General features: G+C 48.4%; 1 protein-coding gene across 1 annotated transcript in view; it reads left to right on the forward strand.

The window, feature by feature from the left end:
• Nucleotides 1-3,855: 3,855 nt before the first annotated feature.
• Nucleotides 3,856-18,336, forward strand: part of Acss1 (acyl-CoA synthetase short chain family member 1) — a 49,091-nt gene continuing 34,610 nt past the window's right edge. The window contains exons 1-2 of the mRNA XM_057781320.1: nucleotides 3,856-4,200; nucleotides 12,615-12,711. Coding sequence (XP_057637303.1) covers nucleotides 3,888-4,200; nucleotides 12,615-12,711 — 410 coding nt within the window. The 5' untranslated portion in view covers nucleotides 3,856-3,887. The remainder of the gene's footprint in view (nucleotides 4,201-12,614; nucleotides 12,712-18,336) is intronic.

Consider the following 18,336-nt stretch of genomic DNA (forward strand, 5'->3'; position numbering starts at 1 on the left):
GGGTGAAAGTGTTGAGTCCATGGAGGTGACAGAAAAGACCTGTGGGTAAAGGGGATTTGAAGAGGTCTGAAGGAAATGGAGGGAGGTAGTCTGCGTGGATTGTTGGATTGTGGATTTCTAGGACAAAGTGATCCTGGCAGGACAGCTAGTATGTGTAAAGGTCCTGAGGCAGCAATGTGCCTGCTGCTTGGAGGACAGGAGCCCAGTGTGGCTGCAGCCTGAGAAAAATGAGGGTAGAGAAAACACATCCCGGAGGAGGCAAGGATGGAGCAGGTAGACCCTTTCCCCCTTTCTCTTACACTCCTTCCCTTTCTCCTTCTCTTTTCTGTTTCGAGACAAGGTCTTGCTACACTGTCCAGCTGGCAAGAGGTCCTTCTTCCTCAGATTTCCAAATAGTTGGAATTATAAGCATAACCCTCTGTCCCTGGCCAGCATGGCGTTTTTCATACTGGACTGTGCACATATGTCTTCTGGGAATGTGGAAACATGCTGGATGTAAACCTCAAGCCTGTGACAGGGTCTAGCATTCTGCATGTCTCAGACTTCATAGAAAAGGACCATGATGTTATGAGTTAGGGGAGGAGACGCTGGTGTGTTCTGAGTTCAGATAGACCTCATCTGACCCTTGTTTTCCTTTTCTATCCTACTTTTCTTTCTTTTTTTAAAATCCCTGATAATGGGGATGGAACCCAGGGCCTTGCACATGCTAGGCAGTAGCTCTACCATTGAGCCACAGCTCCAGACAGCTCTAGCCCTTAGCTTCTATTTTAAACAAGCTGCATTAGATGACTAGGCCATAGAGGGAAGGAGTGAACACAACTGAAAGTCCACTGAATGATAATTAAAAGCAACGTAGAGACAGGCAGATCTCTGTGTGTTCAAGGCCAGCCTGGTGAGTTCCAGGACAGGCTCCAAAGCTAAAGAGAAATCTTGTCTCAAAAAACCAAAAGAAACCCAAAACCACAGAGAAACCCTGTCTCGAAAAAAAAAAAAAAAAAAAAAAACAAAAACAAAAAAAACCAAAAAAAAAGGTGAGTGTGGTTCATGTGGGGGATGAGTGAGGTAGGGGGTGAGGGAAGGTGAGGGGTATTATTCTGAAGTTGATCCCCTGAGCAGGGCACCAGGGGGGTGCTTGCTGTCATGGTGCTACTGCCGTGTATGAGAGAGGAGTCCAGGATAACAAGGGGATAAGCCACTTGAACAATGAGAAAATATATTCTCCTTCCAGATCAGAATCTGGAAGGCCAGTGTTTGAGAAAGAGTCTTCAGGATGTTGGATATCCAAGAGGCTGATTAGACATTTGAATAGGGGTTGCAGATGCACTCAGTTGGTAGAACATTTGCCAAGCATGCTTGAAGCCCTAGGTTTGGTCGCCAATATCCTGTTAACAAAGTATGGTGACATATCCTGTGATATTCAAGACATACAGGTAGGGAGGAAGGCTAGAAGTTCAAGGTCATTCAAGTCTGAGGCCGACCCTACCCCCAAACATCAATACCAAAACCTAACATCTGAATACGGACTGAAATTGGAGGAAAAGTTCTGGTTCCAGGTTCCAGCTTAAAAGTCAGAGAATGAGAGCTAACTCTTGTCTCCAGGGACCTGGAGGGAAAGTTGGCAACTGGAAATTGACATGCTAGCACTTTGAGGGTGAGGAGAGAAAATGCAACCAGTGCAGGAATGAGATGTAGAAGCTGGCACAAAAAAAAAAAAAAAAAAAAAAAAAGAGCTTCACATTTTAGGAGTATCTCTATGTCAGCTAGCAATGGCTGAGTTAGAAAGTAAAGGCTGTTTGAGACTTCTTCCAACCATGCAAATTGCCTGGAAGATCTTTTGTGTTGAGGGTGAGGCCCTCAGACCTGGTATAGAGCCTCAAAGGGGATGCATCTCTGTGCAGAGCTGGTCCTGGCTATGAGCTAGCGCCATCCCTCCTCTCTGTGGACTCGCTGCTTCCGGAAGACATGGCAGCTGGGAAACAAAAAAGTGGTACTCAGGGCTGCTGAGGCTTCAGGGTCTATCCAAAGACTGTCAAAGCATCACTTCTGCCTGGTCCTATGGAGTAAAGCTAGGTCAACCCAGACTTAGGGGGAGGAAGGCTTGATCCTCATCTTTTTAGAAGGTTCGGTGCATGGGGGATAGAATTCATGCTAAGCACAAGTTCTGTAACTGGGTCACACCCCTAACTCAGCCTCCTTGTCCCATCCCAATAGAACAGGAAAATTCCAAGTACACACTAGAAGGGGAAGTGTTGGTGGGCATCTCTCAGACCGCCTGGCTGAGCCAGATCTTTCTCCTGCCTATAATTCTGTATGTCCATTTCAAAAGGGGATTTGATGGTATAGTTGGGGGTGCTGGGTGTTACCTTTTTCTTCCAGTAGTCAGCCACATGTTCTTTTGTAAGTCTCTTTTATTAGTTTGGACTGTTTCCTTATTTATTTCAGCAGTGTATAACCTTTTGTTCTACCATGTTTTGTTTTTGGCCCTCGCCAAGTTTTAGTTTTGTTTTGCTTCTTAAGGCGGAGTCTCTCAATACTGTCCAGGCTACTCTCAAACTCATGTCTCCAGTGAGTGAATTCTGCCTCAGCTTCCTGAATAGCTGGGACCCCACGGGTGCTCCACTGTGCCCAACTAGTTAGCGGCAAGTGCTTGACTGAGGGCAGGCAGGGCAAGTGCCTGCCCTCCTCTTTCGGCAGCTCATCCGCAGTATCCCCCTCCAAGGGAATGACCTATCCACAGCTGTCAGCCAACAGGAAGGAGTCTTTGCCAGCCCAAAGAACTCAACAAACCAGTTTTTGAAAATCCCCCACCCCTAGTGTTTGTTTTTTATTATGTATTCATTTCTTGGTTGGTTCTTTGAGAAAAATCAACAAGATAGACAAACCCTTATCCAAACTAACTAAAAGGCAGAGTGAGAATATTCAAGCTAGCAAAATCAGAAATGAAAAGAGGAATGTAACAACAGACACCGAGAAAATCCAGAGAATCATTAAGCTATACTTCAAAAAGCTGTACTCCACAAAATTGGAAAACCACTTCTTAAGTACTTATTAGAGACACATTTCTTTCTAGTCTTGATTCTTCAATAATAAAACCTTCATCCCCATGACGGAGCTGATGGCGCATAGTGTTAACCAGGCCAGCCGTGCTGTGGACATTGATTTTAGTCTTCACCATAGCTTCCCACCACCTCCAAGCACCAAAAGTTTCCAGAGTAAAAAGCAACACCTGCCAGGACAGGGGTCGGCAGCTGGGTAACGTAAGTAACTGTCACCGGACTCTGGCCATCTTAGCACTTTCTTCTCGACTTGAAGGACAGCAGGCTGGTTCATCAGCCCTTTAGCCCTCCAGGGGTCAGTTCTGTGTGAGTGGCATGGTGGTACAGGCCCGCACCATTGGGAGAGGGGTTTGGTCTCAGGCGATCACCCAGGGAGGAAAGATTTGACTTCAGTCTCTGGAATGCTGAGCCACACCATCTGTGTGCTCTTCGCTCTCCTTAGTCGCTTTTCCAATTCGGTCCTTCCTAGCTCGAACGCTGCCGACGTCCAAGGTCGGGAGCCTGGGCAGACCAAGTACTTGCGGCTGCAGCAGCGAACGGGGAAAGTTCTCTGGTTTGCACAAAGCGATCGCAGAAACCCAGGAACCTGAAGTCGAGAGCGAGGGCTGGCCTGACAGTGGGCGCACAGCAACCCCACCCCCAGTCCCTACCCCCACACTGCGCGCACCCCTCTCCAGGCGGGAGAAGAGGTGGGGCCGGGGCAGGCTCAAGGAAACGCTTCCCTTTAGCCAGGGAGTAGTGGGTGGTGGCCGCGGGGGCGGAGCCGGGGCGGGGCGGTGGAGACTCTTAGGGGCGCCCAGGCTCCCGCACCCGCGTGGGGCGTCGGGCGAGATGGCGGCGCGCAGCTTGGGCAGCGGTGTGGGGCGACTGCTGCGTGGCCTGCACGGGCGCTCCGGACAATCGGGGTGGTTGCTGAACTTGTCCCGATCGACCGCCACTCGGCTCCTAGGCAGCGTTCCCCCGGCAGCGCAGCCAGGCTCGTACCCTGCATTGAGCGCTCAGGCGGCCCAGGAGCCAGCCGCTTTCTGGGGGCCTCTGGCCCGTGACACACTAGTTTGGGACACCCCCTACCACACTGTCTGGGACTGCGACTTTAGGACGGGCAAGATCGGCTGGTTCCTGGGAGGCCAGTTGAATGTATCTGGTGAGTGGGTTGCTGGGGACCAACTCAGTCCCGCCGAGACTCGGGAGGCCCCCTGTCAATAGCAGCTGTCCCTAGGCCATGGTCCCTTTCTCCAGTATGCTTCACCACCTACTCTAATCCTTGTGCCACGTCACCGTGTTCTGCATCCCACCCGGCTAGAGATTGCAGCCTGCGGAGCACCAGCTACGCGCCCAAACCTGCAGGGCTGGCTCAAGCGGGAAAACTTGAGGATAGCCGGATAGCCGGTTGGAGGTCAGAGTGGCCTACTCTAGTGCAGATTCTGGAGGCACTTTCTTCAGACTTTAACCTCGATCTCCAGCGCGGTGGGCACACAGTTCACGACCGGAGATAGGCCTCGGTAGAGAGAACACATTCTCCAAGAGGTCAGACTTTTCTGCTCAGGAGCCCCGAGGTCAGCGGGATAAATGCACTGTGTAGGCTGTTACCATCAGCTACGGTGCTAGGGTGCTAGCTAACGTTAGCGGCTCCCCTGGGGACAAGCCCTGCAGTGTAAACAGTGCCTTGGTGGGTGCAGGAAGAAGAAAGCGCTAGCCGCTGGGAGGGAACTGCTTATCTCCTCCCTTAGGGGTGTGTGGGCAGGAAGTTCTGGGTCTCAGAACTGCACCCCAAAGACAAACGTCTGCAAGTAACCCCAGCATGCTGGAGGTTGAGTCGGGAGGAGCAGAGCTAAGCTGACTGAAGGCCAGTTTGGGCCATGTAGCCTCCTCCTCGTTCTCCAAGAGACACACCAGTCGCTAGGTGTCTGTTTCCTGATGAACCTGGATTCCCTACTGCTCAGGTTGGAGGCAGGGGCGTACACAGCTCACTGAGGCACTGAGTGAGCCAAGAACTGAAGGAGGGGCTGGGGAGACTCCGGCTGAGTCTCCGGGGCATAGCAGGAGTTCAGGGACTTCTGCCTTCAACGGGGTGGGAGTGAGGGTTGGGTGGGTCAGAGATGCTTCAGAAAGGAATCCAAGGTCATCAGACAAGGTGATGCTTTGTTCAAGGACCAAAGTTAGAGGTGGAATCTGTTGTCTGCTGGGTTCACTTGAATTAAATTTGGCGCATCGCAATGTCCCCATTTGTAATTAGAGTAATACTCACTTGTTAAGCTGGCTGTGCTAACACAGCGCTGGGAGATATTGAACCTTGTCCAGGCTTAATGGTAATCAATAAGCCATATCAATTTTGATTTACTATATTCAGAAGTTATAGGTAGTGTCTGTTTTCTTTTCTTTTTTGTTTCAAAGCACAAAGAAACTTTGGACCAGTCTTTTTTTTCCATATTATATTTTACTTGACAAGTTTAATCTAAATGAGTCTCTTGCTAGATAAGCGTTGCCTTTAGACTTGAGTCAGCAACATCTTGAACTTGGGGGAAGAAGTTCTTGGGTCTGCAGAACTGATGGAATGTGCCTTTGAAGTGAGTAAAACAGCCTGCTGCATGGGAGGGCAGAAAGCTGCAGCTTCTTTGGGAACCTCCCAGGGCTAAGAGGCCAAGGGCACTGGGACACCCAAGCTTGCAGCTGATAAGGATTGCTATCGACCTTCTGGTGAGGCTTGGGTGTGGTCTTCAAGGGATTCTTTGGCCTCTGTTCTTCCACCTTTAGAGCTGTGTGAGCCCAGAGGCTGAGCTTCAGTGAGCTAACCTGCGGGAAGGCAGCTTCTCCACATGCCCAACTGCCTGTCTGTCAGCAGCATCTTTGTCCTTTACCAGGCTGCAAAGCCCAGAGGTCACAGTGTGAAAAGGGGACAGACTGCAGCTGCCCCGAGAAAGTTGTGAAGTGGTTGAACTGTTAGGGCCTGATCTGATTGTCACATGCGATAGTGCCAACTTCTTCCAGAAAGTCTGGAGTGACACTATTATCCTTTCTGGGATCTCCAGACTAATGAATGCTTCTCAAAGCCTGGTCCTGGACCAGTAGCCTTCTCGGGGAGCTTTTAGAAATGCAAATTCTGGGGCCCTTTAGGTTTAGAAACTGTGTGGCTGGGCATCTTCCAGCTGCAGGTGCTGGAAGTAGATTTTGGGGGTTTCAGCTATGTCTTTTGCGCTACATTGACGTCTCAGTTCTTACTGTGCTGGGCTTCCCATGTTTCCTTATATGTGAACTAAAGAGAGGAGTGTGTTCTGGACCCCGGTGGTAGTTATCACTGCTTCATACTTTCAATTTAGTGGTGCTGCAGGCTACAAGACCATCTCTTACCCTCAGAGGTCCTAGGTCAGGACTCTGGACAGGGCCCACGGGGTCAGCTCTCCCTGATGGCTCAAGCTGGAGCCATCTGCCTGCCTGCTTCTCACTTCCTACCCAGGCCTGAGTTGGTGCTATGCTTAGAACTTGGTTCATCCCCTGAACTCCGCAGTGAAGTCCCTTTGTCAGGTCTTATGAGGGAGGTAACCAGGATTAGGGAGGTAATCAGGGCAGAGGCATAAGGTTCAGATCGTGGTGTTTAATAAGAGGGAGAGGCCAGAAGAAAAAATTGATGTCTCATGCTGTATGAAGCATTGACTTAGAACTCCCTTGGTCGGCAGAAAAAAAATCACCAAATGCAGGCCTTTGAACTGTGATATAAATAATTGTTTTCTTTTGTAAAGGTAGTCAGCCCCTGTTATCGCAGCTACAGATGTGATAGGTGAAATTTCAGGCTGGGCTCAACTGAATCTTGTTCCCCTAAACACACAAGGCTTTTCATAGTTTACTGGCTAGGTTCTGTATTCAGAGGGCTAAGAGAACCATGCAGAAGCTAAGGCTTCTTCTGAGCAGCCTTTTGAAGACGGGGAGGGAACTTGTTTGCACTTGTTCCCTATCAGATGTGGTTCTCAGTACACCCAGCTGGGGCTTTTGGTCGGATTAGATGAGATGAAGCCTGTAAATCTCTTGACACTGTCCTTAGCACATTGCAACCCTAGTCACCCATTGCTGTTAATCATTAATGAAACCCTTGGTGGAAGCAGTGACCTTGAGTTTGTCCTTCAGGAATGCAGCTGAGTACTGTGATGGACCCCGTGTGTTTGAGCCCCATAGCCTGGTGTGAGTGGGAAGCAAGAGGCTGGAGGATGCGCAGGTGCCTGAATAGCTCTCAAGGAGCCACAGACTGTGTCCACCCCAAGCTGTGACAGTGAGCTGTGATGTTGGAAGCCCCTTGGCTTGGGGGAGGGTACAGTCTCCAGGCCCTTCCTTGACTTGCCTCTAATGCTTTATAAAAAGTGTTTCACAGTAGGGTCTTTGGAAAGTCACACTGTAAAGGGGATTTTCTCTGACCTTGATTATTTGGCTCTGCTCTCTGTAGGGCTCCACAGTTATTTTTGCTCTGTGTATGTACACTCAGGATGCCAGGAAACTGCAAATCCAAAACCAGAGGTCATGGTGTCTATGGTTGCTTTCACCATACACTTCTTAGTTCTGTTTTCTAAATCCCAGACCTTGAGTCTGACTTATTTCAATGTGTGCCTTCTTACTCTAGCAAAAGTATGCACATGAACTTTTTGGAGACAAGGTCTCATATGTAGATCAAGCTGGCCTGGGATTCCTAGAGATCCATCTGCCTTTGTCTCTGAAGTACTGAGATAAAGGCATATTACCACCACGCCTGGCTTAAATAAACTATTTTTAACTAACCATTGAATACCGAGACTTCTTGAGTGCTCTTTTTTCTTCTATGCTAGGACTGGGACATAGGGTCTCAGGCAGGTTAGGCTGGTGCTCTGCCACTGAGTGCTACCCACAACCCTCTCGATGCTTTAGGAACACTGCACAAATAGAAGTCACATTGCTGATGTTCTTTCCTCGATGGCAGTGACTCAGACATCATGCTGATGCTGAGATGTTGCGATGGCAGACAAAGCTTGTCTAAGTTTTTTAAGGAACTCCAAGTGAAAATGTAGCTCCAATCTCATGGAGGTGGAGCTTCTGGAAGAATCCGAATTCTTCTCACTTGTCAGAAGCTTTAAATAGCAATTGCTTCTGGAAAGTTGGCAAACACAACTTTCAGAACGAAAGTTCTCAAAATGTGCCAGGGAAGCTCGCTATTTAAAGAAAGCCATTGTGAATCCTCAGTGTGGTAATAACTCCAGTTTCTTTTCATGACGATTGAAGCTTTGTGTTCTGGGGCCACTTAAATTTGAGCTGGGTGTGAGGGGGATATATTTAAACAACCAATCAGAGCTTTTGGATTAGGGGTGTGGCTTAGGAGTTTAGTACTTAGGTAGCACTAAGAAACCCTGCATTCCATTCCTAGCCCTGTGGAGTCAGGGGTGGGAGTCTGAAAATTCCTACATTATTGTGTGTCATCTTTCTAAAGGCGGTAACAGCACTCCTGCAATTTTTGAGTTGTTAATGGAAATTTTTAATAAACAAATAAATAAAAGAAAGAAAAAAAGAACTGCCAGGAAACTAGAGGGTCAGTGTTAAGCAAATTATTTCAAAAGAGAACAAGAAATAAAATATAAACATCCAAATGGAAAAAAATGAAAATAAAATCTCTGAGTCATTAACAAATATTAATTGCTCATAGATTGTGTTAGGATCTGGCCTGATGTGCTACAGTGACTGAGACAGATTACATGGCTGTGTAGTAGGGTGCCTATCCTACTTTCAAGGACGATATTCCATTCTTGATGGTGCAAACATGGAGGGGTTAGTGTCCTGATATATGGATGGAGGCACAAAGGCCCAACCTCAGAAACAGTGGAAAATGCCCATTGTCATAGCACCTGAGCTGAAACAGATTACAAATCTATGGTTGGAAGGTGGAATTGCAATGATGTGGTTTAACATTCTCAGTTGGACAACACTTAAGTCTCGTAAAACGTATCAAATGAGAGCTGGCTTTTATAGATAGAGAAGGGCTGAGAAAAGCCCAATAGAGATCAGAAAACTGATTGGCTCTTTCAGCCACTTCCCTTGAAAGGCAGAGACAGGCAGATAGGATAATATGAAAATAAAGAACAGCTCACCTAGGCTCTGTTGGCTTTCCTTTTGTGTATAAGCATATAGGTGGGGGAACTTCACAACCAGGCACACTGAAAGTTTGGCTCCAATTTTTTTTGTCTCCCATCTTGATTTCTTCAACGGGCTGATAAAGCAGTCATGTTTCAGCTTGGTGATGTGAACTTTAGCATGAACAGCTCTATTTTGATTTTTAGTCTGGTTTATGCTGGAGCTTAAACCAAAACAGTGGTCTCCTGTAATTTTTATTTAATACAGTAAGCAAGTAAATCTATATTGGGATGATGTGCTCAAGATTTCCACAGGACTGGGGAAGAACTGTGGCCTTCAACCAGTCCCCATGAGAAAGGAACCTTATGGCCCTTGTGACTCAGATGGTGGGAGGAGGAGCATGGGCCCTGAATGGGCACCTCCTGGGCAGAAGAAGGAAGTGTTACATGGTGTGGGCCACTGAGAAGTGGGAGGACAGGGGCTCACTGTGTGCTGGGGACTTGGAAGGCTCAAAGTAGGAGGTGGGGTTTGAGTTCTGCCTTTAGTTGTGCTAGGTCCTGGCCAATCTTCCTGTAAATGCTTGAAGGTGAAATTTTCTTGTCTGACTGCCCAGTTCTTTGGATTGTTACTTTTTTTAAACATAGAGATTTGGTAAATCCTTCATGTCTTCCTTCACTCCTCCTTCCCCATGAGTTCCCTTTCCCTCTTACCTCTTTCCCCACTTCTCTTTTTTTCTCCTCCTCCTTTGCTTCCTCCCTCCCCTTTACCTTCCTCTCTCCTATTTTTCCTCTCTGCTTCTTATCTTTTCTCTCTGCCCCCTTCCCTCCCTTCTTTCTTCTCCCTTGTAACTGAGGAAGCAGAGGGAATTGTAACTATGTACTAAAAACCATCATGAGCATGGCATTTTAGGGCTATGGTTCTGTCAGATCCATACTATGGTGGCTCTAAGGAATGGGATTATTCTGTTGGTATGTTCCTTGGGAACACTGTGACTTCCTCAGACCCAATTCCAAGACACACTTGGGGGCAACTAATTCTTAGGCTCTCTCTCTTTTTTTTTTTTTTTTGGTTTTTCGAGACAGGGTTTCTCTGTGGCTTTGGAGCTTGTCCTGCTTAGGTTCTCTTAGAGTCAGGGGTTTCTATACCACCTGGATTAGAAAGCTGAGGCTTGATATAAATGACAAGGACATTGTCCATAGTTAGTAAGTGGCTGGCCAGGGGCCAAACTTAAGGATTTTTTTTCAGGCAGCTCCAAGGCTGCCAGGCAGTAAGGCATGGCCAGGTGTCACACAGGGCTAGCAAGGACCTTTGCTTACACCCCACCCCCAACCGGGAAGAGAAATGGAATCCCCACTGATTCTGGAAGCTACATATGTAGTGGGTGTACATGTAAACACAAAGGCAGCTACCTCTGTGTGGTCCTAAGACAGGCTAGAGCAAGACTGTTTGCTTAAAATGCACAGACTCTGCTAGGACTGGTGTGCTTCATGGGGCCTATGTGGGAATAAGCTCTTTGGGGAGTCTGATACCACTCAAGTGTGAGAAGCGTGGGTTCATAGACTGGGACAGGCTAATGTTCCTGTGTTTCTTCTGGGGGAACATTGGATTTGGGGATCTATACTGAGCTGCCTAGATTTGTGCCATCCATCAGCCCCAGGAAGGAGTACAGGGGACCACCCAGCTATACCACCTGTGCCAGGCCTTCTTCATCCCCTTTCTCAACCTGCCTTCCTTCTTGGTATAAAACAGGCGGGATACCTTGTTGGGCTTTGCAATGCTGAGGGTCTTAATTCAGAGTCAGTCACTCTCCGGGGAGGAAGGATGCGAGGTACCCTGACTGTCCTGGGAGCAGGCAATGTTCTGTGGTGTCAGAGCCCCTTCCTTCGGCTTCATGACTGGGGTTTGGGCAGGTTCACTAGGACACCAGGACCTAGTTGCTTCTTGTTGCATCTGACCACTCCACTCCTCAGGGTGACAAAAGTCAGGGTGGGTTAGAGCAGAGGTTCCCTGGAGAGAATATGGGCACACATCTCCTGTGGCCTCTCAACACAGCTAGGAGGGTGAAGGACTTCAATTTGTCGCTAGCTTCCTGGTGTCTAGAGCAGCGCAGACTTCCTGCACTTAACCAGTCCTGTCCTGATTTTCTCTCAGGACTTTCTGTGGCGTTGATTCTCAGGTGACCCTTTCCAACTTGTCAAAACCAGCTCAGAGTCACCTCTATGGCCAGGCAGCTGAGGACGTGGCCCTGTACCAAGGAGAAACTTCTTCGCTGGCTGCTTAGAAACCATAAAACCCTGAGTTTAGAATGAAAACTCTTGGTGTTTGGGCATCCGTGTACACACGGACACACATACACACATACACACAGACAGACACACACGCACGCACGCACGCACGCACGCATACACGCACCACACTGATAAGCTAGACTCAGCCTGGGAGCACAGTCAGCTGCCCTCTGAAGCTAGCTTGCTAATTTCTTCCCCAACAGTTTTGCACCTGTTTTCATCTGCCCATTGTTTCGCTGTTGTGCACAGTTCTAAGGTTCACCTGTCTGTGGAATCACACCTCTTCCCATCCCCCTTCCCCTTTGCCACAGCCTGGGCTCAGCTTGCTTCCATCTGCTGCCTAGAACAGTTCTTGATTGTTTGAGCCATTACAGGGAGACTGTGGAGGGCGGTGTGAGGGACCCTGGAACTAGTCTTGAGTCAAATCCAGATGTGACTGTGTGACCTTGGACATGCTGCTCAATCTCTGTACTTTTCACATTGGTGACGGTGACGAGAAATACTGGCAGTGGGTCCCCGAGAGCGCTGTCTACATCCAGATGCTGACTGGTGCAGTTACTGTTGCAAGTTGCTCTTAGCTTCTGTGAGTGGGTTTGTCTAGTCTGGGTAACTTCAGCCCCAGAGTTCTGTTGGAAAAAGTTATGTGACACCTGCCACAGTCCACCTCAGACGATGGTGGGAATGTGGCTGGGGAGAAGGGGCCACTGTTTGAACCAGCTTGGATTAAGCTCACCTTTACAATCAAATAATCAGTGAACAGGACGTCAGCAGAACGGAACCCACTAATCCTCAGGTTTACGGTAAACCAGCCCACTGACCTTGTGTTTTTTCCAGTAAGTCATGTGAACTGAGTTTGGGTAACAGAGGGGGAGGGGATCAGAACTTTCTTGCCAGGCATGTTTAGGTTAGTACCTATCACGCAGAGAGTCTTGGGTGGTGATGCCACGTGCAGCCAGTATGGTGACCGTTGGAATGACATGATGACCTTAGAGTCTGTGGGGAAGGTCACCTTGTAGAACAGATCTTGTGTCCGTTTTTTTTTTTTTTTTTTTTTTGCTGTTGTGGTAATCACCCTATCTGAGGGAGGAGATCCCCACTCTGCAGGAATAGTAAACTACAGCAGACCAAATCCCACTCCACCCTCTTCTAAAGCATCCGGAATAACATCTGTTTACTTTTCTTTGCATAGTCAACTGCCTGGATCAGCACGTGCGGAAGTCCCCTGAGAACGTAGCTTTGATTTGGGAGAGAGATGAGCCTGGGACTGAAGTGAGGATCACTTACAGGTACTGTGTGTCATCTGGGACTCTCAGCACTCTAGGGGGTTCCTGGTCCTTTCTATAGTTTTGTTTTGGGGAAGGTATGTGACCCCTGCTGCAGCCGTTAACACAAAGAGTTCCCAGTCTGGAAGGACCCTGACTTGGTGTTTGCTTGGTGATATCTGATGTCTGAAGACTTCTGTAGTAATGTTAGGGACTGGGGAGGCATGGGCCCAATTCTGCTGCTGTGTCTGTCTCAGGACATGAGATTTTGTCTAAGCATTGAAAGATGTTTCAGCTTTGGGGATGTTCTGTTATCCCAGGAAAAGGAGATGTGGGCAAGGCAGGCTGTGGCAGGAATCAAAGCACACAGAGCATCTGCCCAACAGAATCCCTGGGCTGAAGATACCCAGGCGAGACAAGGCAAATTCATCCTTGGGAGCCAGGACGTGGGCGGAAGCCTCGGGGGCACTCACTATCAGTATCTCTTATCACTGAGGTGAAAAACACAGAGATTAAGTGGCTTGCCCAAGGTCAGTCACATGGTAGCAGACCTGGATTTGACTCAGTTTAGCTCCTGGATCCCTCCCACCATCCTGCCCTCTTTTGTTATCTTGTAATGGTCTAAACTGGAAGCCAAGAACTACTATGTCAGCAATGCCAGCTACTGACCTTTCTCTATATACCTTATGATGGGGGTGGTGGCCAGGGTGATAATTAGTTCAAAGTTTCAAAGGCCAATATTGCTCCTTGGTTTTGTAAGTGGAGCCTATTCACTATCTGGGCACCGAGTACCAAGAATGTGATGAAGTATCAAGGTTTTTGATGAAGTAGGGATCATTCAGGTAAGTATGACCACTGACTGATAGCGATTTAGATGGGCCTATGGCAAGCTGCTGCCCCTGGGTTGTCTTGCTCACAGATGCTGTGGCACAGCAGGGAGGAGATTGCCTTTTCACTGATGTCTCATTAGCTGAAGATAGTTGTAACTCAATGACAGCATGCTTGCCTAGCACATATGAGACTTCAGGTTCTATCCCTAGCACTGAAAAAAAAATATCCTTTTGGCTAAAGACACAGTTTAATTGTTTGGTGATGTCTCTGGTCCACCATGTGCCTCAAGTCATGGGTTCTGTGTCTTTCCCTCATCAGGTCTTCTGAGTATGATTATTCTCCTCCAGGTAGCTTCAGACTTTCTAAATCCAGTCAGTCATCTAGCAAGAATTTGTTTCATGCCTTTAGTCAGTTACTGCTGGCTAGAGTAGCCTGCAATAACAACCAAAGCATGGCAGACTGCTCAGGCTGCAGAGTGAGGTTGTTTGGGTTGAGATTCAACTGATGTGTGAGGAGAATGCCACGTCCTGGGGCTGGGGCAGGGAGGTGGGCTTGTAGAGGGGGGTGGCACAGAAGGAGTGTTCATAGACATGGTTTCAGCTCAGGGTTCTGAACATCGCAGTTACTTGTGGATGCTCAGGTGACCGAGGGGCAACCAGACACTCATTTTCCACTTGCTTCTGGAATTCTAGTTTTATTCCAGACCATATTCAATCCTGGTATAAGTGCTCAGGCTGCCTTTTGTAGAAAGCAAGGTGACTTTAAAATATTGGCATTTTAATTATTTTTAAATTATGTATATATGTGTGTGGGTATATGCAAGAGAATACAGGTCCCCAGAAGAGGACATTGGATCCCCTGCAGCCAGGGATAGAGGTGGTTGGGGGCCACCTGATGTGATGTTAGGAGCTGAACGCTTCTGCAAGAACAGTGCCCACTCTTAAGCACTGAGCCAACTCTCCAGTTCCACAGTGACAGTTTCAATCACATGTAGCCCCTGGTGGTGTTACTGGTCCACTCATCCCTTATCCACTTACCCCACCAGTCCTCAGGCATATTGTAGCCTTCATAGCTACAGGGCTGTAGCAGACTTTGGCGCTCTCTCCCTTTCTGGGCTGAGTTCGGGGCCTGTGTTGTTTCTATCCTCTGGTACCTGGCTTCAGCCTCCTTGTGCCCCATTAACCAACAGCATTTTACTACCAGGAGCCTGGTATGAAGAGATTCCTGGGTGGCTCCTGTACAGGGGCTCGTTGGGAACACTGCTTGTGGGAACTGGCTAGTTCAGCTGCTGCTTCCTGAGGATTTTGGGTCCACTCGGCAGTCTGTGAGCTGCTGAAATTTGTGGTTGAAAGTTAAAGGTAAACCACATGGAATGCTCAGGATTGCAGCCAGCTCATTAAAGTCAAGGGAGACTTGAGGTTGACGGGAACGAAGCAGCTCCCAGCCAGCCAGCCGCACTACTAGGTACGAGTGAAGTGTTTGCTAAGCTGCCCCTCTATAAACATGCGGAGTTTGTTCACGGTGCTTTGGTTGGTCTCTGATGGCTTAGAACTAGAAGGCTGTGTCTGTCGTTAGGACAAAGTGCTACACACACTCTGTAATTGCAGCAAGTGTGTGCAGGCCGCCAGTTAGCGCTTTCCAGGGCCATTTTAGGCGTTTGACTTGCTTCTGGTCGTCATGCCAGTAGACAGACACACGTGCTTACCATATTCCCTTGGAAATAATGTGATTTCCTTGCAGATGTCCCAGTGGTATTGGCACTCAAGGTGCTTCAGGATAGTCACAAGCCCCGTAGACTCAAAGGTCAAGCTCCAGACTCTTAGAATTTTTTTGTGTGTGTTTTATTCTGCTAGGGATCAAATTCAGGACATTGGTTATGCCAGGCCAGGCAAGTACCCTGCCACTGAGCTACACTCTACCCCTGACCATTTAAAGATATGCCATGTGGCTAGGGATGGTGGTGCACACTGCAACCTCAACACATAGGATAGGGAACCGGAAAAACAGCAAGTGTGAGGCCAGGCTGTGTTATCTGGAAAGCCGCTGTCTACACACACAGACACACACACACACACACACCACCCCAAAATAATACACAAAGAAAACACAAGGGTTGCAGATGCAGCTAAGTGGTGGAGCAGCGGGCCCTGAATTTAATATCTGCTACTGCAAAGAAAACAGATGAGAACCCAGAGGGGTTGTAGTTGTTACAGGTAATGGTGATGGCAACATGTTTTTCTGGTTCCACGAATCTTCTAGGTGGCTTAGACGGCTGCATACAAACAGAACCTGGGAGTCTCAGGTGATCTGTAGAGAGAATCTCCCTGACTGGCACCGGTGGTCTTTGTCATGTTTTTATCTTGGTCCTTTGGTTTCAAAATATCCTCCTGGATGATGATCTGACAAAGCTGTGTGGTCTCCCAGGGCACCACCTCCCTCTCTGTAACCTGGAGTGGTCAGTGCAGTGAAAATGACTTTACAGGGTTGACCCACGGAAGCTGGCCCGAGCATATGCCTAGCGCTGCAGAAATACCCATGATAGCTACCATGGTTACGCTCAACAGCTGGCCAGTGAGTATCCTTCAAAACGCCATGACAGGATTGCTTTAAAGAGTATGATTTGATTAGATAAGAATAATCATGCCAATTTTTATTATTTTCAATATTTTGTTATGAAAAACTTCAGACAGTGCAGCCATCTACTTGTCATTCAGATTTTGCAGTTGTTTTGTGGTGCGGTATCTCTATCCCTTGTCTGTTATCCATCCTCTTTTCTGATGCATTTCAAAGTGATTTGTGAACATCAGTACTGCATTAGCCACCTTTTTTCCCCATCACTACCACCAAATATATGACAAGAAACAAAGGAGGGGAAGAGGAGCTTAGTTTTGGCTCACAATTTGAGGGCATACAGTCTCGTGCTGGTGAAGGAATAGCAGTGGGCTCTTGTCTGGGGGTTGGAACTTGAGACAGTCACATTGTGTGGAGGCGGGAGAGAGAGTTCAGGAAGGAAGTGGGGCCAGACTATAACCCTTAGGACCTGTTCCCAAGTGACCCACTTACCCCAGCAAGGTTCTGCCTTTTAATGTTTCTAAACAGCACCGGTTGCTGGGAAACAAGGGTCCAAACACACAAGTCTCTGAGGGGGATGCCATAGTCACTCGAGCCTGTCGGGTGCTCTCCTCCCAAGCTCTCCAACATGCATGTGATTAACCAGAGAATAGCCAGGACACGCTTATTTTTCTCTTTTGATATGAAATTTACTGGCTATGAACCCATTTGCTGGATTTTGACCCAGGAAAATGCCAAGGAAAATGCTGTGTAACCCAAACCTATATTTTTAATTACTCCTCAGGGATTATTAGTTCTTCTATCTAGCTCCCCAAATACTGTTGATCAGGTTTTTTTTTTCTGACATAGTTTTTATTCCAACCCTATAGATAAGAGACAGATTCAGAGAGATATTGTTTGTTTATGGGCAAATGCCTGGTGTGGGTGGGGAGCCACAGTTAGACCCTGCATCAGCAAGTTCAGTGCCATGAACCCACATCAAGTGCTAAGGGCCACGTCAGCAGATGTTTCTGAGGCTTGATGGATCCTGGGATGAAGCCCATCAGAATGAGCCGTGTCAGCATCTGGTCTGGGATCAAGCTTGTCAAGAATGGACACCAATGTGTGGCCTTCTTCAGGTGCCCAGGGCCTCTCACCACTGGTTCTAATGAGTCCTCTCGACAAGTGTAATTCTGAGGTATCTGGTTTGGTGAACTGGCAGCTCCTTTACCCAGGAGGTGGGAATCACACCACCATCCTGGGAACTCACAGGAGTCACCACAGTGTGCCATGTGTGGGGGTGAACTCACACGTGCCCACACTCCCACCCACCACCTTTTAGACCCACCCCCACAGCATAGCTCCAGAGCTGCTTTGTGCTTTGTGTGGGCTATGTCACCATCCTGGGAGAAGACACACCCTGCGTGCCTTATTAGCCTTGGCCTATGGGACACACCTGTGCCCTTCAGGAATATGTATTCTGCACCCTGGCCTATAATAACCCACTTCACGTGGCCTTTTGTATGTGGCCATAAACTCAGAGCTGTGAGTAGTGAGGCAGATGAAGCCAGTTCCCAGGCACATTCTGCCACAGGGCACCTGAGACTGGAGTTCAGCTTGGATGTCCTGGGTTCACCTCCCAGCAGGTTGGCAGTGTGACCATAGGGAAGCAACAGGCTGAGTTCCCCTTACGTTTGTGAATAGCGGTTGAAAGACGTCACCAGGCAGAGTGTGGATAATCTGGTCCTTCCTGAGGCAGGTGGCCAGGTGGCATTTGAACAATGCCCCATCTCATCCCCCTGGGTGTCTCTCATATGACAACCCTAAACACCTCAGGTGGGCATTGCAGAGACTCAGGGTACATGTGGAGAAGCCCCATGGGACTGTGCCATGTTTTGCATGGTGCTGATGTTTGTGGTCCTATATTGGGCCTTTGTAGCAGGCCCACAACACACTCTGGGGAGGCAGCAGGGTCCAAACTTGCAACGGGGCCAATAGAATGCTGCCTGCCTGCCTCCAAGGCCTCAGTGAGCATCTAGGGAAGGGTGTCCTTCTGGCATGCTGGCCTGGGCATTGGGCATTACTGTAGAGGGCCGTAGGGAAGTGCGGAATGGTGTCTGGGCCGTGGGGGGACCTCCCTTTATCCAGGTGACAGGACTGACAGATAGCACATACTGGAATCAGAATGGAGATGGGGGAACCTTCATCTGGAGTCATCTCCCTAAGAACCCGTTCTGTCTTGGACCAGAGTGTTTTCCAATGTGACCA

The sequence above is a fragment of the Chionomys nivalis genome, chromosome 9, assembly GCF_950005125.1.
Source record: "Chionomys nivalis chromosome 9, mChiNiv1.1, whole genome shotgun sequence".
In the NCBI taxonomy this organism is placed as follows: domain Eukaryota; kingdom Metazoa; phylum Chordata; class Mammalia; order Rodentia; family Cricetidae; genus Chionomys; species Chionomys nivalis.